Source organism: Jaculus jaculus, chromosome 5 (assembly GCF_020740685.1).
Source record: "Jaculus jaculus isolate mJacJac1 chromosome 5, mJacJac1.mat.Y.cur, whole genome shotgun sequence".
Lineage (NCBI taxonomy): Eukaryota > Metazoa > Chordata > Mammalia > Rodentia > Dipodidae > Jaculus > Jaculus jaculus.
This window is the reverse complement of record NC_059106.1, coordinates 139,866,707-139,893,803: the sequence shown is the minus strand read 5'-3', so window position 1 is coordinate 139,893,803 and position 27,097 is coordinate 139,866,707. Positions and strand designations below refer to the sequence as shown.

The following is a 27,097-nucleotide window of genomic DNA, read 5'->3' as shown; positions in this document are numbered from 1 at the left end:
AGAAAATGAGGTAAAAATTAGCTGGTAAGACTAATTAAATTGAAAATAAACAAATCAGTTTCAAACTAGCCACATTTCAAGTGCTAGTAGGTAGACAAGACAGCACAGCACACATACAAAATGTTTCCATCACTGTGAAAAATTCTACGGGCAGTGCTGAAATTTAAACTGTTGTTTAGTAAGCACTGTAACATAAGCAAGGAGTCCATCTCCAAAGCAAGTATATGCCAGAAACAAACACCAAAAATTCACACAAATACTTAAGTGATGAATAGCTAAATAAGTGTCAATATGAACAACAGAAAAATGGGTGGGAAACAATAGACGATAAGCTACTTTCTAGATCCTTTTGAATTCACTATACTGATCAAAATGATATACAATGATAAATTTCAATGGTAATTTTCTAGGATAACCGTATTTTAAATTGGTTTTAAGTGTATTACAAAGTAAAAATTGTTTTTTCATATATGTATATGGCATGAATGTACATGTGTGCAAATGTTCATATCCCACGCACATGTGTACAAAGGCCTGACAAGAATGCCAGGTGTCCTTCTCTTATTGTTCATTCTCATATGTCCTTGAGAAGGGGTCTCTCTCCATCCAGACCTGCTGTCTGTCATGTCATTGAGTCGCCATGATTCTGCCAGGATTTTCCCCTCCCCCTTTGGTCTGGGAAACATGTGTCCATGCCCAACTTTTTATGTGGGTTCTTATGACTTAAACTTGGTGGTCTCTGATATGAGAGACCCTCATAGCAGCAAATGCTCTTAAACACTGAGCCACTTGCCAAAGTTTCCTCCCTTTAACAAATATTTACAAGTAACTAATACATAGCAGACAACAGGCAGAAATAGCAGGGCAAACAATCTTGCTATAGTGATGCTTACAAAGCAATGAGAAACATGCCATAATAATCACACAAATACACTGTATGTTCTAAAGAAAATTAACGTGTATTTTTAAAGGAGTAGAGGAACTTGATCTAACGAGTAACTAAAAAAGATTCCCTGATGAAGTGTATCTATAATCTAGAATAAGAAGGGTAAGATATGAGGGTAAAAACTTATAAACTATGACAACAAAGATCCCAAAGGTGAAGAAAACACCTCAAAAGAACTGAACAAAATTGTTAGAACTAAGTGTAAGAGAATCTCCTAAATTGGAAAAGCTTATTTTCTCCTTCCTAGGCTTAATTAAAAACAAATATGCAAAACATTTCTTCTTTACAGTTCTTTCCCCTACCACTTTACTAAGTAACTCTAAAATACACAGAAAGTAAGAACAACCTCTTTCTACTTACTACATCAAAAATCAGAGTGAAAGATACGGTTCTACTTTAAGAAATGCTGGTACTAAAGTTATGCCTGCCTGTCCCTCTCATTCCTCTCTTCCTCCCAAAAGTTACTGGACAGCTAAAAACCTCTGAAATAAAGAGTATAAATACCTGTGGTTGGTTGGTTGGGTTGGTATATAGACAAGTAAGTAGGTAGATACAGATGACATAGTATAATGTATTGAGCAATATTTTCAAATCATTCTTGTCAGAAATGGTATGTTCACAGTTAATTTTCCTACAATGATAAGAAGCCTGATAAAACCATATTTCCCTGAGTGGTCACTAATAATATTAACTTCATGCCAAATGACTTATTTATAAAGCAGCTAGCTAAGAATTACAAACTCAAAATTAAGTATCTGCTAGAATGATATTATGTGAGAAAGCACACACCAAAATACTATACCCAAGTTGGTTAAATAATATAAAATTCATTTTAGTATAAGTAACAATAATCAGAAATACTATTATTTTCCCTTGCAAAATATCTAAATCCAGAATGGCTCGGGTGTTTTTTGGGTTTTTTTTTGGGGGGGGGTTCAAGGTAGGGTCTCACTCTAGCTCAGGCTGACCTGTAATTCATTATGTAGTCTCAGGTGGCCTCAAACTCACAGTGATCCGCCTACCTCTCGAGTGCTGGGATTAAAGGCATGCACCACCATGCCAAATGTTTGTTTGTTATTTTTAATTCAAAGAGGAAGTACTCTTTCAGCCTAAGAGTTTAAAAAAAAAAAAAACAAGAAAGAAAAACCTACTACATTTTTGTTTAAAATGTATTGATCAAGGGGCTGAGAATATATAGCTCAGTGGTAGAGTGCTTGCCTAGAATGTATGAGAATTTGAGCCTCATTCCCAGCACAAACAAACAAAAAAACTCACAAAACAAACTCACTTAGTTCCTTTCAAGAAATGTATTAATCAGAAGAGAAACGTAGAGCTATTTATGTTATGCCTTAAATTAGCAAATGTCATTAATACTACTATAAATGGAAGCCAAGAGTTAGCAGTGCAATAACAGAGATTTAGTCACCACATCTCACAACCTAGTCATTTGCAAGTATTTTAAAATAAGAGTCTTCATTGTTAAGAACATATAGCTATTATAGTTATGAGGAGTGGGACAAAAACCTAATCATCACTGCTTTAGCTCAACCCACATGCCTGTTCTTAAGGGTATCCATGGTAGCAATGATGCAACATGCCTACCTAGCTCACCGTGCCTACACAAGTGGGAGAAGGGGGGGGTGGATAATGAAAATTTTTCACTTGAGAAACTGTTTTAGTATTAACATGATAGAATTACATGAGCTACATTGTCAGACTTTTAATACACCTCTAAAACCAGAAAGCTTTTGAGAGATCAGGAAAGAAAAAAAAGACACTAAGGTAAGAGAATGAGGAGAAAAGATGCACTGAAGCCTTTAGCTGGAAAAAAAATCGAGAATTTTGCTCATCCTGCTTTAGCAGTTGGTTAAAAATGTTCAAAGGGTTTATTTCTAATAATAGAACAAACCATTTTAATTTAGCTTTTCAAAAGTAACTACAAATAATGTTTTATGCTTCCTAGTTTCCAACCCACATCTTTTCCTATTTTTTAACAGTTATATAATAAAAGTGTATAAATACTTTAAGAATAAGTGATTATGTCCAATGTTTTTAAGCAACAAAAATAGTGTCCTCTTTTGGCAAAATAAGAGGAGAGTTCAAGTGAAGAAAATATCAATCAGCTGAAGAAAGAGTAAAGACAGGGGATGTATCAAGTAACCTTGCTATGCTAGTGGAAATAATAATAACTAAACTAAATGAAATGATACAAAGCAATTCACAGTGAAAAGTCAAATAGATATTTGTAACAAGAACTCATACAAAGGAAAATAAAAATAGTAACAACAAAAAAAAAAAAAACGTTTCCCAGGTTTGCATGCCTATTAAACACCCTTTGGGAATAGTTTAATAAAATAGTTTACTTAGAGGTATGAAGACATCTATTCTCTTATCAACATGAGATTAGCTCCATAATCAGCATGTCAGTATCTGATCACAAGCTACTATTTGACTAGAACTCTGTATGCAGTAAGAAAATAAACTAAATTCCATCAATTTTCCCACTTTTCCTCTTGAGAAATAATATAGAATATTTCCTCTTGAGAAATAAATACAGGACTAGTAATAGCCTGCTTTCATAAGTAACACATTTACTTTTACCTCCTAACTTAATTTTAAAATCTCAACAATTATGTCTAAAACCACTATGTAACATAAATGTACAGAAGTAAAAACAAAAATGTTAAATTAGTTGCTATATGTAAAGCCAAAATATAATTTAAATGTAAGCACCTGAAATTTACAACACAACCACACAATATACACAAACTGCTGCTTAGAAATAAGAGATTAAGTGAAGTATGCCTCACTTGAGAACAAGCAGCAAAACATGCTTTAAAACAAGTACTTTGCAAAGAACCTTTTAATCATTTTACAATCCAAATCAACACTTTCCAAAGATGAAACAGATAGAACTGAGTGTTACCCCCACCCTTAAAATTTTTTAGCTCTACAATACATTGAAGAGTCCAGAAAATGTTCTTAAAATGCGTTATACTTCCAACTAGCAAGACATGTTGGGACACAAAATAAAGTAGAAGAGAACTCTGAGAATATATTTACAAGATTTAAACATAATCAAGGAGACCTTTGCTTTTAAAAGAAAAGCTCCCTATGAATCTCAGAGAAAAAAAAAATCTGTTTAACATACTGTTTTTAGCTATCTGAACAACATTTAAAACTATCTTCTTTGCTAAAGGACCTGAACTAAGCATTACACAGATTCATCAAACATGTTTCCAAGTATCTAACAATAGTTATATCTTGGTTTTTAAAGAGTAAAACATAGAAAAGCATACTGTGTCTTACCTTTGTAGTTACAATGCACAGGCAATCCATTTTTGTACCATTACAATAATATTTTCTACATAAAGCAAGATGATTTTAATTGCCTATTTAAATAAAAATAAAAAAGTTGTAAGATAAAATCCTAGATGAAAAGTTATAACTGTGACAAGACCTCTCCATGATCCATTCTTAGAGGTAGCAATTTTTCTACTATCTGAAATATAAGAAGCCAGAATGTATCACGTGCCCTACAATCTTCTTTATGTAATCTGCATCTGAAGAATTTGAAATTATCCCACAAAACACTGTGGAATATCTTAGAGTTTATTCCATAGGAGTCCACTGCTGCTTCAGATGCTATTTCATTAATCCCTCTTTTCAAAATATGAGGTTGACAAGGAGTCATCTGATAAAATGCTCCACAAGGAGGTTTCCCCGGTATAAATTTAAACCTGTCTCTCTTTATTTGCTATGGTTTGGATATTTAAAAAAAAAAATGCTCAAAAAAAAAAAAAAAGAAAAGAAAAAAAGGCCATTAGAAAAACGCAAGCAAACATTTCTTCCACTAAACCATTTCAGCAAGTGCAGCCTGCAAAGTAATGACTTTCTCAGGCAGTAATGAATGGAATATTCCATGTGTTATTTTTGAGAAGGGGAGCAAGAACAAAAAGTAATTTAAAATAGATCTAAAACTCATCTTTTCTCTCTTTACTAAAATAAAATAACATTTCACCAATGAAGGCAGATTTTAATTTTAGTGCATTACTAAATACATTTCACCTTATTCTTTCCCCTCAAAAAATATCACAGAAAAAATTATAACTGCCTGATTTCAAAATTCTAAGTATGTTTTGTTAAGTCAAGTTCCCCTAACTGTGAGTTGTATCTGATCCTCAAAATCATCACGAACAGAGTTGGATAGGCTAACAAGAAAAGGTACAATGTACAGTGATGGCAAGCAGCCTTCACCTCCATAACCTTCCAGCACCTCTCCCTATAAAAACACGGAGTACAGAAGAATACTGATCTGTAATTTGGTCCACCAACTTTCTTCATAGTCTATAGATATTACAAATGAAATCAAATACAAATAACTCAACTACTTCCACTCACTTGTTATTTGCAACTTCTACCAACATTACAGACCCACATGCACACAATTAGCAATTTTCATAGTAAAAGTTTCACTAAAAGGGTTATGAAAAGGACTAAAGACTTAACTCAGTAGTAGAGCATATACATATACATATATTGCATATACAAAGCTTTGAGTTTAGCAACAGAATCAGAAAGAAAATAAAAGGGTTACAAAAAAGAATATATATCAATTAAATAGCACTTACTGAATAGTAAGCATTATTACTGCTGCTATTAATAATATTTTGTCAGGTGACAGCTTCAAAGCTATGAAGGATATACTGTACATAAAGAAGTCCGGCGGGACCTTATCTTGAGTAGAACACAAGGGGCTAGTGTATGAGAATTAAATAATACATAACAGCACTGAGAATAATACTGATGCTGTTAAATTTTCAGTAAAAGTGCTAGCTACAGCTATGTATCTATTGCAGTATAACATAAAAGGTATTTAGTTTGGGTCTTTGGTTCCTATCATAAAGACCCCTAAAAAACCCTTGGTGATTGCTGAGTAACACAAGTATCTTTTGTTACTCATAACTAAATTTTTCCATCATACCTGAACTTTTACTAATGAGGTTACTAAGAGTTGGGAACTTTGTTTTGGCCACCAACCTCCAAGAAAGGGGTGGCTGGAGTTCAAGCGGGTTTTTTGTTTGTTTGTTTGTTGTTTTTGAAACATTCCTAGGTAACATGATTGGTTGAATTTCTGGGTTGGAAATGTATCTGTGTCAGGAGGGTAAAGCACCCCAAGTCCACCAAGACAAAAGCTCAAGACCCTGTCCTATCTTACTCTATATACTGTTCTATCCAGTAATCCATCTGTTTTCTATATTATACCCTTTATAACAAATGAGTATTCAAGGCTAGGGAGATGTTTCAGTAGATAAAGTGCTTGCTATGCAAGCCTGAGTACCTGAGTTCAGAACCCCTGAAACCATGTGAAGTTGGATGTTATAGTGCTAGTATTTGTAATCCCAGTGCACCTAGATGAGAAGGGAGGCAGATAGGCTAGAAGCTCATAGGCCAGTGAACCTGGTGAACTCATCTGTCAAGAATGAAACCAGGGCTGGAGAGATGGCGTAGCGGTTAAGCGCATGCCTGTGAAGCCTAAGGACCCCGGTTCGAGGCTCAGTTCCCCAGGTCCCACGTTAGCCAGATGCACAAGGGGGGCACACGCGTCTGGCGTTTGTTTGCAGTGGCTGGAGGCCCTGGTGCGCCCATTCTCTCTCTCTCCCTCTATCTGTCCTTCTCTCTGTGTCTGTCACTCTCAAATAAATAAATAAATAATTTAAAAAAAAAAAATGAATGAAACCAAAGCCCCTCTAGGCACGTGTACCTACACACATGCAATCCTGTGCCAGCAAACACACACCATGTACTCAAGTAAACAAAAGGTTGTAGCTTTCACTGTATCAAAAGACAATGTAAAATGGGCATCGTGGGCAGGCCTTTAATCCCAGCACTTGGGAGGCAGAGGTAGGAGGATCCCTGTGAATCTGAGGCCACCCTGAGACTACATAGTGAATTCCAGGTCAGACTGGGCTAGAGTGAGAACCTTTCCTCGAAACACCAAAAAAAAAAAAAAAAAAAAAAAAAAAAAAAAAAAAAAAGAGAGAGAGAGAGAGAGAGAGACAATGTACCAAGGTCATAAAGATTCAGTTACCAACTCAATTTCAGTTACCAAACTGTTAAACAACAACAACAACAAAAAAAGATTAAAAGAAAACCATAAGCTTTAAAATACCATTTATATCATTTTAAGAGAACAAGACAGGCACTAATTGTAGAAATTAATCAAAATCAAATACTTTTTGCACTAATTGTAGAAATTAATCAGTCGAATACTTTTTGCAAAATTGACCTTCTTTATCATAGTTCTTAAAAGCAAACATGAAAGAGGCAAAACTGTGTTGTATGACAGCTTATCAAAAAAATATATATTTTAATTTTCTATCCAAGGCATAAGTATAATACTAATCTAAATATTTACAAGGCAAAACTTTAAACTTTTCAGATTATGTTTCAAATTATAGTCCAATAAAAACATTACTGAATTGTTTTGATTTGAGTGGATATTCTAAAGTCTCTTTTCAGTCAGAAACACAATGAGATCAAGTCAATTATCACCCAGCCAACTTTTCCATTCAAATGAAGCATGAAGGCATGCCTAACAGGGGAATATATTTATTTGCTCTCTTTCACAGTACCCTAAAGAAACAAGTTATACCTCCAAATTGTCATTCATCAGTGTTTGAAACCATCTTCAGACTAGTATTTTTCAGGTTATTTTCTACAAAAATAGTATTCTTAGTAAAAAAAAAAAAAAAAAAAATCTTTGTTCACTCAAGTTTGATGCACATTTTTTCCTTCTTTTACATATCTACTTTATGGGCCTATCCCAACAGTGCCCTTTAGAGCCATCCATGAATGAGCACTAGGTCCCAAACATTGCTTGAGCCATTTCCCACATACCAACCAACCCCTAAGCAACACACTGTAATAATTCTCACCCATTTTCCAAACTAATACTATCTAACATTCACTATTTAAAACTTCTTACTTCTTCTGTTCACTTGAGGTGTGTGTAGCATGTCCAGAATATATCACTTAGGAGGTGTGGAAACCAAGCAAACTATAGCATTCTAAGTATAAGTGCTTCATAATTTTATAAAGATTGAAATGTTTCTAGTGACTTTTTTCCCAGTGTTAGTGATAAAACCTAGGGCCTTGGGCATGGCAGAAAAGCACTCTACCACTAAATTATATCCCTAACCCTCCCCAATATAATTTCTGATGGAACTCAAATCTATATGGAATTAAGCTTTCACATTATTAAAGTGCTCATAATAACAATGTGTATTCACTTTCATTGATTGTACTGAGGCAGCCCTTAAATAATCTCTAAAATAGACAGATTACAGAAACTAATACTCTCTAAATAAAAAAATAGACAAACTGACTAGAAAATAATGCTGTTCATTATAACTATTACAAATCACAACAGAAAAAAATAGTAGGTTAACAATAATGTAGGACTGAGACAATAAATGTGAAACAGAGAACTGTGTAACTGTCTTGGTTTATTCTGTGCTGCTAAAATTGAACATCTGGGAATGAGTGTATAGAACAAAAATGTCATTTTTGGAGTTGTAAAGGCTAGAAAGCCTACAAGTTAGGCATGTGTTCTTTTTCTTCACCTTTCATGGCAGCAGGCAGAAATAAACTGTGCAGAAAGCATCTTTTATATGGCCTTAATCCCACTCATGAGGGACAAGCCCTCATGCCCTAATCACACTCCCTCCCTGCCACAGGGCTAGAGACTGAATCCATGGGCTTTGCGCATGCTAGACAACCAAATAACTCTTCAAGACTTCAACTCCTCATACTAATCACACTAGCAACATCAGTTTTAAGAGGCAACATATTTATTTGAACCACAGTACGTGACTACAGATGTTTTTAAATTATATTTGAAGAGACCACAGAAATGAGCTATCATTACAACAAATGACACATCAAGTAAAGAAAGGGATGGTAATGAGAATTATCCAAGAAAAAAATAGTAAGAGCAAATAAAATAGGAATACATATGTAACATTAGAATTTCTAATCAAAGAGGGAAAAAATGAAGTTATAGCAAGTTTACAAACACAAACTAACAGTTGAGTATAAAGAGGTATGAAACCCAAAAACAGATTTGCCCATACTACTCAAAAAAGCTGGGTCAAGCTGGGTGTGGTGGCACATGCCTTTAATCCCAGCACTCAAGAAGCAGAGGTAGGAGGATCACCATGAGGTCAAGGCCACCCTGAGACTATATAGTGAATTCCAGGTCAGCCTGAACTAGAGTGAGACCCTACCTCAAAGAAAAAAAAAAAAAAGCTGGGTCAAGTCACTTTTATCCTTAAAGTATAGGAGAGGTATCAGATGTGCTCACTCACTCTAGAATGCTATTTACATGTTAGTTAATAAGAACAGAAATCTGAAAAAACTTCTACCTCATTACTAATGTACTGTCTACTTGCTGCCCACCACCACTTTTCCCAAACAGAAGCTGACTAGATTTTCCAGAATTTCTGTTTCAGTACTAACCAGAAGGAACTAGAATCAAATTTACAAACAACCACTTTCAAATGACTGATGATTCTTGGGCAGAATCTTCATTACAAAATGCTACACTATATCCAATTCTTATTTGGAAAAGTATAACACATCAATGGAAAAAAAAATGCCAAGATAGTAATACAAAGGGGCTGGAGAGATGGCTTAGTGGTTAAGGAGTTTGCTTGTGAAGCCCAAGGACGTAGGTTCAATTTCCCAGTACCTACATAAACCAGATGTACAAAGTGGCACATGCATCTAGAGCATGTCTGCAGTGGCTAGAGGTCCTGACACTCTCATTCCCTCTCTCTGGCTCTCAAATAAATTAATTAAATTTAAAAAAAAAAACCTCAAAGCCAGGTGTGGTGGCGCACACCTTTTATCCCAGCACTTGGGAGGCAGAGGTAGGAGGATTGCCATGAGTTCGAGACCAACTTGAGACTACATAGTGAATCCCAGGTCAGCCTGAGTTACAGCAAGACCCTACCTCAGAAAAACAAACAAACAAACAAAAACCTCAAAGTAGTAAGTGGTTTTAACTGCACATAAAATATAGACCAATGCTGACTGTATGGACTGCTAATCGGTCTCCACCGAGTTTTAATGCAATCTTTCAGGCCAATGAACAGAGAAATCTTGGGATTACTGAAGGGCTCAGAAACAAAAAGCTATATTCTTTCTCTAAGAAAGTTTATGAAAGCAAAATCATCTTTACAAACTGCAAACACCATGCTCATTAGTGTATGAATGGAGCCTCACTGAGGTCTATCATGAAATGTACTTTTATGTAGCCTAAAACAAATATTTCAGACCTCAAACAAGTTACAACATTCTAAAACAGAGATTCTAAATTTTTCAAAAATATTTTAACTCCAGGCTGGAGAGATGGCTTAGGGGTTAAGGTGTTTGCCTGTGAAGCCCAAAAACCCGGGCTCAGTTCCCAGAATCCATGTAAGCCAGATGCACATGGTGACATATGCATATAGAGTTCATTTCCAGTGGCTAGTGGACCTGGTGTACTTATCCTCTCTATGTGTCCCTTCCTCTCTCTTTCTCTCTCTCTCTCTCAAGTTTAAAAAAAATAAATTTTAAAAATACTTTAACTCCATTCTGTTTATTCCATTATAAATATTTCTACAAAATATCCATTTTAAAAAAATGAAAAATCTTTGCAGCCCAACAAGATGATTACTAAAATACTTTATCTTACCTCCACAGTAGGGCTAAGGCTGCTGGGCAGGGTTTCTGAAGTCACAGTAGTGCTTGGAAGGCTGGAAATTTCCCAGGTATTCACAGGCCGAATTGGTTCTGACTGCTTTGCAAGATCTAGACATTTTGGATTATCCAGTAAGGTCACTTCATAAAATTCTTGAATGTCTACAGATGAAAACAGAAAAAAAAAACAACAATTTCTAAAGTGTCTATATTTCCTAAACTATGCAATGCTAAAAAACAAGATAACTCAAAAGCAAATTTGTGAGCTGGAGACATGGCTTAACGGTTAAGGCGCTTGCCTGCGAAGCATAAGATTTCCCAGATCATATGTCGTTTGCATTGGCTAGTTGCCCTGGTTCACCCATTCTCTCTCATAAATAAATAAAATATATTTTTTAAAAATTTAAAAAGCAGCAAATTTTTACTCTGAATAGCAAAACAAGTCCAGTCTACAGCTATACCACCTTGAGTGCATCTGACCTCAGCAGCTAAGCAAGGTCTTGCCTGGTTAGTACATGGATGGGAAGACAATGAGTTCAATCTTATCTCCTGTATTTTAAAGTACTCCCTCATTTCACAGTCACTATCACACTGAAGGCTGCAGAGTACAATGTAAATGTCACAGGCACTTTACATTCCAAAAGTTAGTGTTGTGTTCAAATCCCAACTCTATTACCAATTAGCTACACATACAGGTTACTTACCCTCTGATAATGTGCCTCTTATAGAAAGGATTATGCAAAATAAAGTGCCTAGGATTCTAATTGATCATATTTAATATTCTCCAGATAAATCAATGCTAATATTCTCTATCTTTATAATCCAGACTAAAAATGCAATCCCTCAAATGATCTTAACTGATTTAATCACAGTAAAACATATTTTTTATAAAATTTTTAAATCAAAGAAGTGGAACTTTTTAGTACTCTTTAGTTTGTGTATGTAAGAAGAATAAGTAGGAGCTGCAGAGGTGGCTTAATGGTTAAGGTGTTTGCCTAAAAAAGTCAAAGGAGCTCAGTTTGATTCCTCAGGACCCAGGTAAGCACAAGGTGGCGCATGCATCTGGGGTCTGTATGCAGTGGCTGGAGGCCCTGGTGTGCCCATTCTCTATCTCTCTCAAATGAATAAATAAAATACTTTTTAAGAATTAAGAATAAGTTAAACCTTTTACAGTATTATTGAAATAATCAGTTAATAGTATGCCAAAGGCCTGAAATAAACCAGAAATTTATTTGTAACAGTATAATTTTAAAGATTAAAACTACTTTGCTGGGCGTGGTGGCACATGCCTTTAATCCCAGCATTAGGGAGGCAGAGGTAGGAGGATCACTGTGAGTTCAAGGTCACCCTGAGACTGTGTAGTAAATTTCACATCAGCCTGGACTAGAGTGAGACCCTACCTTGAAAAAAAAAGGCAAAAAAAAATATTAAAATTACTTTGCTAACAGTTGGAATTATATAGCTTACTATATTATTATTATTAATACTTATTCACAATTCTCAATAGCTCTGAGTGACAATTACATAAAGTTTACATTCACACTCCAAGTTCATTATCTGCCTATTGGTATAATTTTGAATTGGCTTTTTTAAAATTCTTTTGTTTATTTTTTATTTATTTATTTGAGAGCAACAGACAGAGATAGGCAGAGAGACAGAGAGAGAGAGAGAGAAATGGGTGTATCAGGGCCTCCAGCCACTGCAAACAAATTCCAGATACATGTGTCCCCTTGTGCATCTATCTGGCTTACATGGGCCTGGGGAATTGAGCCCTGAACCAGGGTCTTTAGGCTTCAAAGGCAAGCACTTAACTACTAAGCCATCTCTCCAACCCCTGAATTGACTTTTTTAAAGAGAGAAGATTGTTTTAGTTAAAGTATTATCCTGTATTGAATCATTAACAAATATTCTTTTTTTAAATTTTTTTTTTGTTGTTGTTGTTGTTGTTCATTTTTTATTTATTTATTTGAGAGCGACAGACATAGGGAGAAAGACAGATAGAGGGAGAGAGACAGAATGGGCGCGCCAGGGCTTCCAGCCACTACAAACAAACTCCAGACACGTGTGCCCCCTTGTGCATCTGGCTAACGTGGGACCTGGGGAACCGAGCCTCGAACCGGGGTCCTTAGGCTTCACAGGCAAGCGCTTAACCACTAAGCCATCTCTCCAGCCCCAAATAATCTTTTTAAAGAACATGTCTCACAAGATGGTAGAAACAAAGTAACTCCCTTTTCAGTTTTAATAACCAAGCTAAAATTCAAAATCAAACCATCATCTACAAAGTGTTCCTACAAAAAAACCTTTAGCCTTAACCTAAACCAAGTCTTTAGAAGCAACTTCTCGTTCAGAGAAAATGTAGGTAATAGAAGGACAACTTAAATGACACCAAAACCAAACCACGAAACTAGATCTAGGAGACATCCTACAAAGCAACAGACCAGTCTCTCTGGAAAGCTAATGGCAGGCACAAAAGGGAAAAGAAACTGCTTTTATGTAAGGACTGTTCTGAATAAAAGAAGTAAATAAACAGCAACTGCAATGTCTGAGCCTTGAAGGCACTGTGAGGTGCAGCATGCTGAGTTTTAAGTGACACAATTAGAAAAGTCTGAATATAGACTATCTTCTAGAAAACACTGTGGAACATTTGTAATATTTTTGTAGAAGTATCATGTGGAAGGTTAAGTATACTTGTGTGGTAGAATATATATTTCATATATGCAGGCATCATATGCGTGTATCTATATGTTAGGGTAGTAACATATATGTATATGCATTCCAATAGCTATGCCTCCATGAACACTGAGTGAATATTGAGTAGTTATCAATTAAATCAAGGCACTCCAAATTCCTATATGACCTTTTACTTTAATGCTCTATTACCTCTATAGTAAGAATCTATAGAAATGCTCACCAAAAGAAGAAGAAAAACTTTTTACAATGATCCTAGCTACACTATCCAAGCTTCACATAGCTATTAAACATTTGAAATTAAGACTAATGTATTGCGCCGGGCGTGGTGGCACACATCTTTAATCCCAGCATTTGGGAGGCAGAGGTAGGAGGATCACTGTGAGTTTGAGGCCACCCTGAGACTACAAAGTAAATTCCAGGTCAGCCTGAGCTGGAGTAAGAGCCTACCTCAGGGGGAAAAAAAAAAAAAGACGAATGAATTGAGGAACTGAATTAATGCGCAGTATGACAGAAACCTAGACTGCTATCGTTCTAGTAGGGTAACATTTTACATAAGTAGGATAATCATGAAATAAAGTCTTCTGTGTGAATTTTTTAAAAGTTTACTAGCTAGCATCTTGCTTCTGTCAATTTAACTACTTCAAATAGAGGCCTTATATTTATCTATCAACCAGCCCTTTCAAATATGCTCTAAGCTCTTACAACTGAAGGATAAAATATGTAAGTTATTTTAACTGCATCAGGGTTAAGACAAAATAGAGTAATCCCTTAGAATGACTATTATACACAAAATGTAAAAGAATGAAGGAATGGGAACATGATCGAATTATTTTATGTTCATATATTAAAGTTCTCAGTTAAAAAAATAAAGCACTTGGGAGGCAGAGGTAGGAAGCTCACTGCAAGTTCAAGGCCAACTTGAGACTACATAGTGAATTCCAGGTCGGCCTGGGATAGAGTGAAACCCTACCTCAAAAAACCTAAAAATAAAAAATAAATGAAACAAAAAGTACACAGAAAACAAGTGTTAACAAGAATGTAAAGAAATTAGAACTTTCCACACTGCTGTTAAGAATGTAATACGAGCCGGGCGTGGTGGCGCACGCCTTTAATCCCAGCACTCAGGAGGCAGAGGTAGGAGGATTGCCATGAGTTCGAGGCCACCCTGAGACTCCATAGTGAATTCCAGGTCAGCCTGGGCTAGAGTGAGACCCTACCTCGAAAATCCAAAAAAAAAAAAGAATGTAATACGAAGCTAGGCATGGTAATACATGCCTTTAATCCCAACACACACACACACACACACACACACTCACACTCACTCACTCTCTCTCTCTCTTTCTCTCTCTCTCCCACACCCCCGTCACTCACACACACACACACAGTCTGTCATAAATAACAAAAGAAAAAATAATGATTCCATATACACCTGAAGATTGAGACAACTTACCCAGATACATACAAGAAATATAATTCAAAGGACCACTTATATTTTATTAATAATACCCTGAAACAACATTTCCTTTGAAAAGGATGAAGAATTAGAGAGATGGAGCAGTGGATAAAGTACAAATGTAAGGACTGGAGTTCAGATCCCCAGCATCCACACAGTTGCCTGAGAAGATGTCTGAAACCCCAGCACACTTAGCACGAAAAGGGAGATGGACATGGAAATCACAAGACCATGGGCCCAACTGGCCTGGCAAGCACCAGCAAGAAACATCAAACAAGGCAGAAGACAAGGCCCAACAAATAAAGCTGTCCTCTGACCTACGCGCGCGCGTGCGCGCGCGCGCACACACACACACACACACACACACACGGGGGGGGGGGGTGATAGGAAAAAAGAACAAGAAAAGGAATTCTAAAATATGTATTAGGAGAAAACATTTTTAGATGACTCAAAATGCAAACAAGGAATGTGCTAGAATCTCGATCTGTCTTGTCACAGTCTAATCCTCATTTTCCATTTACAGCAAGTACCTGTCTTCCATGTTTTTGAACTAAACTGTGCTCCTACAAGTGCAATCTTAGAACAAAAGTCTAAAATACAAGACCATGAAGAAGTAACATACACATGAAAAGGTTCAATTCAAACATATGCATTTACTACAAAGGAATAGACCACAATTGTTCTTATTCATAGAACAAATACCACTGGAAATCTCTAAGATCACTTATTTCAGAAGTCTCTAAATATAAGCAAAATTTTCTTTAAAGTATAAAAATTTCATTAGCTTTGTTTTCTTAGAATTCAAACTTTTAAGACAATAGAAGAAGCACAAAATTCCTGAAAGAGACTCAAAAAGGGAACAGGGGTGCAGGTGATAAAAAGGAAGACAGAAATTTTTTAAAAGCCAAAGAAACTTTCCAGTTTTTATCACCCACACAGAAAATCTCACAAGCCAGATAGCATTTCTGAAGCTAAACAAAATTAGCAGTAATAATAAGCCATTACTAACTCAGGATCAAATTATAAATCTAAACATACACCCAAGAATATATGATAATTTTACAACATGGTGATATATGCCCTAAGTCATTTCATTTGATGGAGACGACAACGAGAGGAAAGGAGTGAAGCAAGGACTATGCCACAGGCAGAAAGAAATATTTGTGCAGCACTTGCCTGATAAACTTGTTTTTCTGGCCCCCACCAAAAAAGCCATACAGACTGAACAACAAGAAAAAATGAGCAGAAGATGTAATTTCACCAAAGCCGATACAGATAGCAAATGAATGCATTAAAAAAAAAAAAAAAAAAAAAAAAAACAGGGCTGGAGGGATGGCTTAGCAGTTAAAGCATTTGCCTGCAAAGCCAAAGGACCCAGGTATATAAGCTTCTAAAAAAATGTTCTACGTCACTAGTCATCATGGAAATGCAGATTAAAACTACATTGAGATTCTATCTCACTCCTGTCAGATTGGCCACCATCATGAAAACAAATGATCATAAATGCTGGCATGGATGTGGAAAAAGAGGAACCCTTTTACACTGTTAGTGGGAATGCAATCTGGTCCAGCCATTGTGGAAATCAGTGTGGAGGTTCCTAAAACTGCTAAAGATTGATCTACCATCTGACCCAGCTATAGCACTCCTAGGCATATATCCTAAGGACTCATCTCATTTCCTTAAAGTACATGCTCAGCCATGTTTATGGCTGCTCAATTCATAATAGCTGGGAAATGGAACCAGCCTAGATGTCCCTCAACTGATGAACAGATAATGAAGATATGACACATTTATACAATGGAGTTTTACTCAGCAGTAAAGAAAAATAAAGTTATGAAATTTGCAGGAAAATGGATGGACCTGGAAAGGATTATACTTAGTGAGGTAACGCAGGCACAGAAAGCCAAGTGCCACATGTTCTCTCTTATGTGAATCCTAGCTACAGATGACTGGGCTTCTGTGTGAGAAGGAAAAAACTCAGGCCAGTAAGCTAAAAAAAAATATAAAAGGAAGAGAAAGGAAGGGAGGAGCGTACTTAATAGGTGGCATTGTATATATGTAAGTAGAAGAATAGATCAATGTGGGTGAAAAGGTCCAAAAAGAGATTGAGTAAAAGAAAGGTGGAGGGAGGGCTAATCAAAATCTAAGAGGATATAAATAAATCATATGGAATCCTCTGCTTTTGGACAATGGAACACTCAGGAGCCATAGATCGTTGCTAGAAAATTTTCAGTGCCAGGGATGGGATACCTTCCAGTGAGTTGTTGGCCAGGGAGGTCCCAGATGCCCCCAAAACATTAGAGGCTGTTGCCAAGGCCCTTGGTTTCCCACCAGGAATTGAAGGTAAGACCCTATTGCTGATGACTCCACATACTTGGGCTGCAAGGCCACTGAAAATCCTGCTGGAACTAAGCTGATAACCTCCTCCATGTAGACCAGCTGACAGAAAGCTAGAAGAAGCCATTCTACATGCAGTTCAATGGGAGAAAGAGACACCACCAGTAAAGATACTCAACAGTAGATACTGCAAGCCTTATAGTTGGCCAGCCAGGCCAAATGAGCCAACGAGTGCAATAGTGGCACATCTGTCATGTTGGAAACCAACTGCCCTCCAATTGGACTGGAGGCCTGCTCCATGGGAGGGAATACATCCCTGATACTGAAAACTTAAAACAGGGGTAGTCATGAGCCCTAGGGGTGTAACGTCTGCTGATGTCTAGATAAATGTATATACTATGGTTATCAAACTGCCCAGTAAGCACTTCTCTTAACATTCATACCCTTATATTAATGCTACTCTCACTTTGGGTAGAGAATCTTCTCTTTTCAGATGGCAGTGACCTTGGGATGACTCAGAAGGTATTATAGTGCTGGAAAGAAGTGACTGGTGTACTGAGTAACATCTCAATCACACCTTCCAAGGCTCAGGGTCTGTGCAGAAGAGGTGGCGGAAAGAATGTAAGAACCAAAGGAAGAGTAGGACTCCTTACAATGTGCTCCCTCCAGACATAAAATGGCCTGGATATCCATGACCTCATAATGTCTGACGCTACCTGCACAAGACCATCATAAGAGGAGGAAAAGATCATGATACCACAATAAAAGAGAGACTGAGATGAAGAGGGGATATGATGGAGAATGGAATTTCAAAGGGGAAGGTGGGGGGAGGGAGGGTATTACCATGGGATATTTTTTATAATCATGGAAAACGTTAATAAAAATTGAGAAAAATAAATAAATAGAAATAAGAGAGACTCAGTGAGAGGGGGAGGGGATATGATAGAGAATGGAGTTTCAAAAGGGAAAGTGGGGAGATGGAGGGCATTACCATGGGATATTGTTTACAACCATGGAAGTTGTTAATAAAAAAATAAAATAAAATTACCAAACTCAAAAAAATACACACAAAATTTAAATAAATTTTAAAAGCAAATTAACTCAATTTAAAGAGGGCGAAATACCTAGAAAAAAAAAAGCATTTTTCCAAAGATATAAAAATGATCAAAGGAAATCTGGAAAGATGCTCAGAATCATTAACATAATGAGACAATAAAGGATGGATGGCCACTACAGAGGGGAAGGTATATATGTGCAGCCATTATGCAAAATAGTACAGAGTTTCCAAAAGAAATTAAAAACAGGTTTTGCTGGATGATGGCACATTCCTTTAATCCCAGCACTCAGGAGGCTGAGGTAGGAAACTTATAATGAGCTCAAGGCCAGCCTGGTGCTACAGAGTTCAAGGTCAGCCTGGACTAGAGTGGAACCCTACTGCTGGAAAAAAAAAATAATATAGAGCTACCATATAATCCAGGAAGCTCACTTCTGGGTACAGGTATACTACAGGAGATGAAGTCCACATCTTGTAAATGTATCAGCACCCCCATGTTCACTATAGCATCACTCACCAAAGACAAGCTATGGAAATAGCATACATGTCCATGAATCAACTAACAGTAACAAATGTGGCACACACACAAATACTATTCAAGCATGAACAAGAGTTCCACAAAATATGTGGGGCTAGAGGACACTATGTTAAATTGGCCCATCACATAAAGAAAAATATTTTCTGATTTCACTTATATGTGGAATACAGAAAAAAAAAAAACAGCTATACAGAGACTGAGGAAGAAAGAGTGAGTATGAGGGACTGAGGAGAGGAAGAAGTACACAGAACAGGTGATGTAGGATGAACATTTAGAAATATAATGTTCAACATGAGAACTAAAAAACCCAATAAAATTATATAGTACTAGTGACTTCTGTTAAGTAGATTTTACCTGATTTTGTTACAAAATAAAAGTATGATGCAATAGATATACTAATTACTTCACTAAACCAAGTATCCCATAAATACTACTTGGTAAACCTGAAATATACACAAAAATTCACTTTAAGGGTGACTGGGTGGGTATGTGGATGGGTCAGAGGACTACCACTGGTGCTATTCCTCTCAGTTCCCACGCATCTTTTCAGAGACAGGATCACTCACTGGCCTGGAGCTCAAAACTAAGCTAGGGAGTCCCAGAGATCTGATAAAAATCATCTCTTCAGTGCTGGACTGACAAGAATGCGTAAACATCTAGCATTTTTACTAGGATCTGGGGATCAAACACAGGTCCAAGCACTGTATCAACCTGAGCTATCTTCCCAGACCTAAAATTTATTTTTAAAATATAAAATTTGAGCTGGGCATGGTGACACATGCCTTTAATCCCAGCACTCGGGAGGAAGAGGTAGGAGGACTGCCATGAGTTTGAGGCCACCCTGAGACTCCATAGTGAATTCAAGGTCGGCCTGGGCTAGAGTGAGACCCTAACTCAAAAAACCAAAAAATAAAAATAAAATAAAATTTGAGCTGGACATAGGGGTGCATGCCTTTAATCCCAGCACTAGGAAGGCAGAAGTATGAGGATCATTGTGAGTTCAAAGGCTAAGACTGAAGAGCAAATTACGGTCAGCCTGGGCTAGAGCAAGACCCTACCTCAAAAAACCAAAAATAATAATAATAACAATTTAATTTTTTAAAAAAATAATAAAATAAAATTTGTACAAATTCTTGGCTTTGATCCCTATTATCACAAATTTAAGAACAAAAAAATTCAAGTTTGCTACTTATTGCAGATAAAATACATGAGACTCAATTTACTCTAGGATCTAAAGCCAATCTGGTCTTGAGCCTAGAATCCTGTGCAGAAGGAAAGTAGATGTGTTTTCTGATTACAAAAGAAACAGCTCCAGGGGTATAGACTGGTAGAAAATCTCTAAGGAATACCAGTGTTACCTCGAGTCCCAGACCAGAGTCAAGTGACTTGAATCTACTATAGACCTCTAAGCACCTGGATTCTGAATACAACCCAACTATAGCTGTGTACCTTACAAATTTTCAAGTGTAAGTACAGAATATGAAAATACAAAATTAACAAAATCAATGTGCCCAGTGAGTGACATACAAAAATAGTCACCCGATGTTTTGGGAATATAAAACAAATGTGAACCTTGTGTATTTTTCTTTTAAATATAACTTTTAAGATTCAGTTTTAAAGAACAACTTAGCTGACATTCAAGTTAATAAAAACTTTACTGCTTTTAGTAAATTTTAAATCACTGAGCCATATTCAAATATATGACCAAATATCAGAACAACATTTTTTTTTTTTGAGGCAGAATCTCACTCTAGCCCAAGCTGACCTAGAATTAACTATGTAGTCTCAGGCTGGCCTCGAGCTCACAGTGATCCTCCTACCCTGCCTCCCGAATGCTGGGATTAAAGGTATGCACCACCATGCCTGGCTCAGAACAGTAATTTCTATATTTCATTAAATTAAGAATAGTATTGATTATAAGTTGTATCATTATTTCATGTGCCAGTAAGCACGGGGGAAAATGTCAATTAAAAATGAAATACGGGAAGCTGGGCATGGTGGCGCATCCCTTTAGTCCCAGCACTCAGGAGGCAGAGGTAGGAGGATTGCCATCGTTCAAGGCCACCTTGAGACAACATAGTGAATTCCAGGTTAAGCCTGAGCTAGAGTAAGACCCTTCGGGGGGGGGGGGGGGAATGAAATATAGGGACTGGAGAGATGGCTTAGCAGTTGACACTTGCATGCAAAGCCAAAGGATCCAGGTTCGATTCCCCAGCACCCACATGAGCCAGATGCACAAGGTAGCATAAGTATCTGGAGTTCAGTTGCAGCAGCTAGAGGCCCTGGCACGCCCATTCTATCTCTGTCTCTTTCTCGCTAATAGACAAACAATAAAAATAAAATATTTTAATAAAATGAAATACAGGCTGCGGAGATGGCTCAGGAGTTAATGTGCTTTCCTACAAAGCCTAACAACCTGGGTCCAACTCCCCAGTATTCACATAAAGCCAGATGCACTAAGTGGCATTTGGGTCCAGGGTTTGTTTGCAGCGGTTAGTGGCCTCAGTGCACCCATTCATTCTCATATTCATTTATATTCTTTCTCTCTCTCTTCCCCCTTCCCCTTCTGCTTGCAAATAAATTTAAAAAAAGAAATACACCAGTCAAGTATAGTGGCTCACATCTGAAATCCAGTATGTAGGAGACTGAGGCAGGAAAATTTCAGGTTGGAGGCCTATGTTAGCAGGCATGCGAAGACAGAAATGGAGGAGGGATACAGAAAGGGAGAAGGGAGAGGAGGGAGAAAATACAACATTTATAAGATGCCAACCAAATTCAGATATATTAAAATAGTTTAAAAATGGTTAAGACAGAACAGATGCAATGCAGTGTGTACATGTTTTTCCCTCCAAGTAACCCAAAGGTATCAGAGAAGAGCCAATATTCTGTAACACCAAAATTCTTGCAGCTCCACACAAACTTCAGCTGCATGAAAACAGTTAATACAAACCACTGGTTCAAAGAATCAATACACTCAGTACCTCTCTCTGTATTTATGTATGTATGCATGTATGTATATACGTATGTATCTACCAAACATGTGTGTATATATGTGTATGTACATATAGATGCATACATACAACAGTATTCCACTAACAGAAGAACCTAACCACCAAATATATGTATGTGTGTGTGTGTTCTTGACCTACATATATATACATATACAACACACACAGTATTCAAGAACCTAACAGTAGTCAAGAACCCAACCACCAAATGGCTTTCAATTAGCTCAGGTGATAAAGACTCATGTCTTTTTAATCCTCAGGTACCAGTCAGAAGACTGTTACCTACTGAAGGAAAGACAATCCACAATTGCAAAGTACATAACTATGGACCAAATGGACTGATTTTTAACACAGTGCAATTTATAATAAAAAAAAAAAAACTACAGTATGACACTCAAAAAACAATGGCAAAAACAAAGAAAAAAATCAGCCTCAAAATTTTCAGACTTAGGATGGAGAAATGAAATAGCAGTTAAAGCACTTGCCTGTGAAGCCAAAGGACCTAGGCCTGATCCCCAGTACACACATAAGCCAGATGCACATGGTGGCATATGTGTCTGGAGTTGGTTTGCAGTGGTGAGCAGCTCTGGCATGCCCATTCTTTCTCTCTTCCTCTCTTTTCTCAAATAAATATTTTTAAAATATTTTCAGACTCAGACACAAGCATGAGAGAATGCTTCTGTGTTACTGTTTGTCTCTGAGACAGGAGCTAAGTAGCTCAGACCCAAATGGAAATCCCTATAAAGCATGGAGCTCTTGGTTTTATTGATTCAGTTTCCCAAGTGCTAAGATTATGGTTATGTGTCAAAAATGAATTAATTTGGGACTGGAGAGAAGGCTCAGCAGCTAAACACACTTGCTTGCAAAGCCTGATGGTCTGGGTTTGATTCCCCAGTACCTACGTAAAGCCAGATGTACAAAGTGACACATGAATTTGGAGTTGCTTTGCAGTGGTAAGGGCCCTGGTGTGCCCATTCTCTCAAATAAATAAAATATTTTAAAAAATAATTCAACAGTATTAACAATTAATTCAACTATAATATGCAAATACACAAAGAGCTCTACTAAATTTACCTATTTCTAAAATCTATTACTTTCCTTACACCCAAGTCTGATACCACATGCATTAAAATGTAAGCAAACCTGAATACCAAAGTAAACTTACAATCAATGCACAAGACAAACTTAAATACATCAAAACTATCAAAATTCAATATTCATGCAAGTGAAGATTCAAAACAGGAAAGGCAGCATGTCAAGAACACCTCCAAGGGGCTGGAGAGATGGCTGAGTGGTTAAGCGCCTGCCTGTGAAGCCTAAGGACCCGCGTTCAAGACTCTATTCCCCAGGACCCACATTAGCCAGATGCACAAGGGGGTGCACGCATCTGGAGTTTGTTTGCAGTAGCTGGAGGCCCTGGTGCACCCATTCATTCCCTCCCTCACTCCCCCACCTCTGCCTTTCTCACTCTGTCACTCTCAAATAAATGAATAATAAACAACAAAAAAAAGAACACCTCCAAACATATCAAGTCCAACCCTAAAGTGAAAATGGTTATTTATTACTTAGTTTTTGCAAGTTACAGCCTTCTTGCACAGTAGAACTGTGTATAGCTATGTCAATGTATATATGTAAATGAGGACATACAGGTCATACTACTTTTTCCTAAATAGCAACTCTACTAAATACAACATTTCTAGGTTTAATGTTGATCTAGAAAACCAAATAATTTACACACATACACACACACACATATATATATCTTTCTTTTTGGCTTTCCCCCTGCCCCCAGAGGAACCAACTGAATGATCCATTTGGACTTAAGCCCCAGGGCTTAGAAACACAAATGCGAAATAGCTCAGTGATAACACAAAGGTTAAATGCCCAGCCTCCTCCCAACATACATACATACATACACACACACACACACACACACACACACACACACACAATATAAGAAGTTATTTGACAAGGAACACTGACTTAAAAGTAATGTTTAAATTCTACTAATAATTAATCTACCATGAGACATATATAGACTATACCTGCTGGAAAATTACTGAGGAAATAAATGTAATGTAACAAAGTATACGGCTTATATAGTCAATGCTGAATTGTTTAAAAATTCATTCTTAAATTTTCAACAAATTTTCTAGTTCAGTAGTTTGCAAACTTTCCAAGGTATATGAAGAAAAGGGCCAGAGACAGGACACCTTGCTTTATATACTGGAGATTGTGAACAAAATAGAAGACTTTGTCTTTTAAAAGAACTCAACTACTTTAAAAAGGAGGAGTTTAAAAAAAAAAAAACAAAAAACTACTGTTTCATTTCATAATCTGGATTCTGCAGTTCATATGATAGCCTTAAAAAGTTAAATGACATATAATTCCTGACAGTGTCACGAACTGAATTCACAGCCACTCTTGTTCAATTCTTTAGAACATTGGCCACCTTAAGTTTAGGTTACAAGACTGTTTCAATTTTACTGTCTGTAAAATAAGGTAACTGAACTGGAAAGATGGCTCAGTGGTTAAAGGAGCTTGCTTGCAAAATCTGGCAGCCTGGGCTCAATTTCCCAATACCCATATAAAGCCAGACTTATCTATAGCTCCTTTGCAGTGGCAGAAGGTCTTGGTACACCCATTCTTTCTGTCTCATTCTCTCTCTGATAAATATTTGTTAAAATTAAGGTAATATTGGATAAGGTCATCTCAAGAGATTTTTTTTTCCCCCTCTAAAATTCTGACTCCACAAATGCCAAATTTAACAGTGGTCTATATTAAGGGAATGAATACTCTTAAACGTTACAGAACCCTTCAAATATTTTCAAGAACTCTAGAGAAATACAAGTCAAATATAGAAACATGCCAAAGGTAATTTGGCCATTACCTTTGGATCCGGAAACATTTCTACATCATTTCCAGTTTTTAACAGTTAATTCTAGGATATGAAATCTGTTCTCAATGTGCACAGAAATAATTATACTGTAAGGTCCTGCTTATTGAATATTTTTACAAAGAATACTGGCCTAACTGAAAACACATACACTCAACAAAGATATTCAGTTTACTGAATGCCTCATAGAGAACCAAGCATATCATTCTCTTAAAAACTGAGTCCAGAGAAGCATTAAGCCTAGTTAAGACAGTGAACACAAATATCAAAAGTTTTCAAGCTGGACAGATGGCTTAGCGGTTAAGGCACTTGCCTGCAAAGCCAAAGGACCTTGGTTTGATTCTCCTGGACTCACATAAGCCAGATGCACAAGGGGGCGCATGCATTTGGAGTTCCTTTGCAGTGGCTAGAGGCCCTGGCGCACCCATTCACTCTGTGTCACTCTCTTTCTTCCTCTGCCTCATTCTCTCTCTCAAATAAATAAAATATTTTAAAGTTTTTATTCTTACCTATTAAAGCTTGAAAGAGGTTGCTCTGAAATATGGTAATAACCCGTTCTATGGAAGTTCTGAGCTGTCTATCTTCAGTATGGCTCAATTTGGAACGATACTCTTCCAACAGGTGCAATGCTCTCTGGGTATCTGAAAAATAAAGTTTGAAAATATATGTGTGTGTACACACAGAGACTTACAAAAGGTAATACACGCCAAGATAAATTTTACAAGACATATGAATACTTTCCCCAAATCCTACAAGTCAACAGATGTCCTATGTCATGGAATTCCCTACAGTGACCAAGAAAAAAAAATGTAAACATTTTATATAACAGAATAAAACAGAGCAGTGAGCTCTGTAGTAACTGTGAGCTGTGGTTTAAATAGTAAAAGGCCATTTGATCAAAGTATTGGCAGCTTAGTTGCAGCCTGCCTAACAGGCAAAAGCAGATTTTCTGCAATTTGTCATTATAATCCAAATTTTAAAATGTTTCAAAACATTACTTCTAAGTCGCTCACAGTTGCTCACAAAATAATATGCAATAAGAACAGTAACATGAAATACTAAAGCAACAATTCAAAGTTTTAAGACATGGGTGAGGGATTAACCGCTTCTCTAATCTTTTAGAGTTGTCAAGAAAGTAAGTTTTAAAAAGACAAATATTCAGGTATTTCTGTATTCTAAAATGATCTGGGGCTTAGATTCCCTAAGCAATAAAGGTGAGACCTCCTTGCTGATTCATCAAAGTCACACCAATCTTTTTAAAACAGCGTTCACAAAACTGATCTATGAAGCCAGCGACATCTCCATGAAAGTTCCCAAATAAATTCTCACCTTGCTTCCGGACCGGCATTTTTTCTCCAGAATCAGGAAGACGACAACACACCTTTGAAAAACAGGAAAGAAAAACTACTAATGAACAGAACTGCGGTTCGATTACCATTTCCCTCTAAGTCTCCAATGCAAACACTCTCGGCCCTCTTTGAAATGTCCACCTTCCCAAAAGTTTGCCAAAGTGAAAAGAAAAGAGCTCGCAAGCCCCGAAGTGTCAGTCACCGGCACAAAGCTGCTTGCCGAGGGGCGGGTGAGGGGAGAGGGTCGGTTAGTTAGTTACCCCGCGGCACACGAAGAGCAGACACAAGTCCCCCGGCAAAGTCTCCTCGAAAGCTCTCCGCACCTCCCCCTCCCCAAAGTGCACCCAAAAGCCAAGAGAAGTGGGTCTTCGTCTCCCACACTCCCCACCTACTCCTGCAGCCGGGCTGGGTGAGAGGCGCTCCGACCCCGAGCCCGGGCCCGAGCACCGCCGAGGAGCGCAGGAGAGGGGATTAGCTGGGCCGGGCCGGGCCGGGCTCGGGCCCCCTCCTCCTCGCCTCTCCCCTCCGCTCCGATCGCTCGCTCACCGGGCTCCCCGCCGTGCGCTCGTCGTCGTCCCCTCCTCCTTCTCCGGGCGACTCGAGCAGGAGCCGGACGGGCCCGGGACCGCGGCCGCCCTGGCGCCGCCGCACATGCACACCTCGGCGGGCCCCCACACCTGCGGCACCGCCGCCGCCACAAAGTTGCCGCGAGCGGCGCCCGCCCGCCCGCCGAGCCCCCGCGACGAGCACGGGTCGGACCCGGAGCCGCTCTGCCCGCCCCCCTCCACCCCGCCCCGGCCCGGCCGAGCCTCCCCCCCACCCCCGCTCCACGTACCCCCGCCCCGCCCCGCGCTCCGGGAGCTCAGCTGTGAGCTGGTGAGGGGACGGGGGAGGAGCTCCGCTTCGTCCTCCTCCTCCTCCTCCTCCTCCTCCTCCTCCTCCCCGGCCGCCGCCCCGGACTCGCTCGCCGCGGGCCCCGCTCGGCCGCTCGCCCCCCGAGCCGCCCCACCCCCGGAACCTCGCCTCCTCCCGCGCCCCCACCCGCTCGGCCCCCTCCTAAACTTTCCGCCAAGATGGCGGC

General features: G+C 38.1%; 1 protein-coding gene across 14 annotated transcripts in view; it reads right to left on the bottom strand.

Annotated features, from left to right (window-relative positions):
- Dlg1 (discs large MAGUK scaffold protein 1) overlaps nucleotides 1-26,872 on the bottom strand; it is a 202,905-nt gene extending 176,033 nt beyond the window's left edge. For 11 of the 14 annotated variants that reach the window (XM_045151322.1, XM_045151327.1, XM_045151325.1 and 8 more), the window contains exons 1-4: nucleotides 26,563-26,649; nucleotides 25,997-26,048; nucleotides 25,177-25,308; nucleotides 10,686-10,852 (exon numbers count right to left, since the gene is read on the bottom strand). In XM_045151322.1, coding sequence (XP_045007257.1) covers nucleotides 10,686-10,852; nucleotides 25,177-25,308; nucleotides 25,997-26,015 — 318 coding nt within the window. In that variant the 5' untranslated portion in view covers nucleotides 26,016-26,048; nucleotides 26,563-26,649. Of the gene's footprint in view, nucleotides 1-4,255; nucleotides 4,563-10,685; nucleotides 10,853-25,176; nucleotides 25,309-25,996; nucleotides 26,049-26,404; nucleotides 26,482-26,562; nucleotides 26,650-26,851 lie in introns of those variants that run through there. The other 3 variants (XM_045151324.1, XM_045151323.1, XM_045151334.1) reach the window with 3 other exon arrangements.
- Between the last annotated feature and the right edge of the window lie 225 nt (nucleotides 26,873-27,097).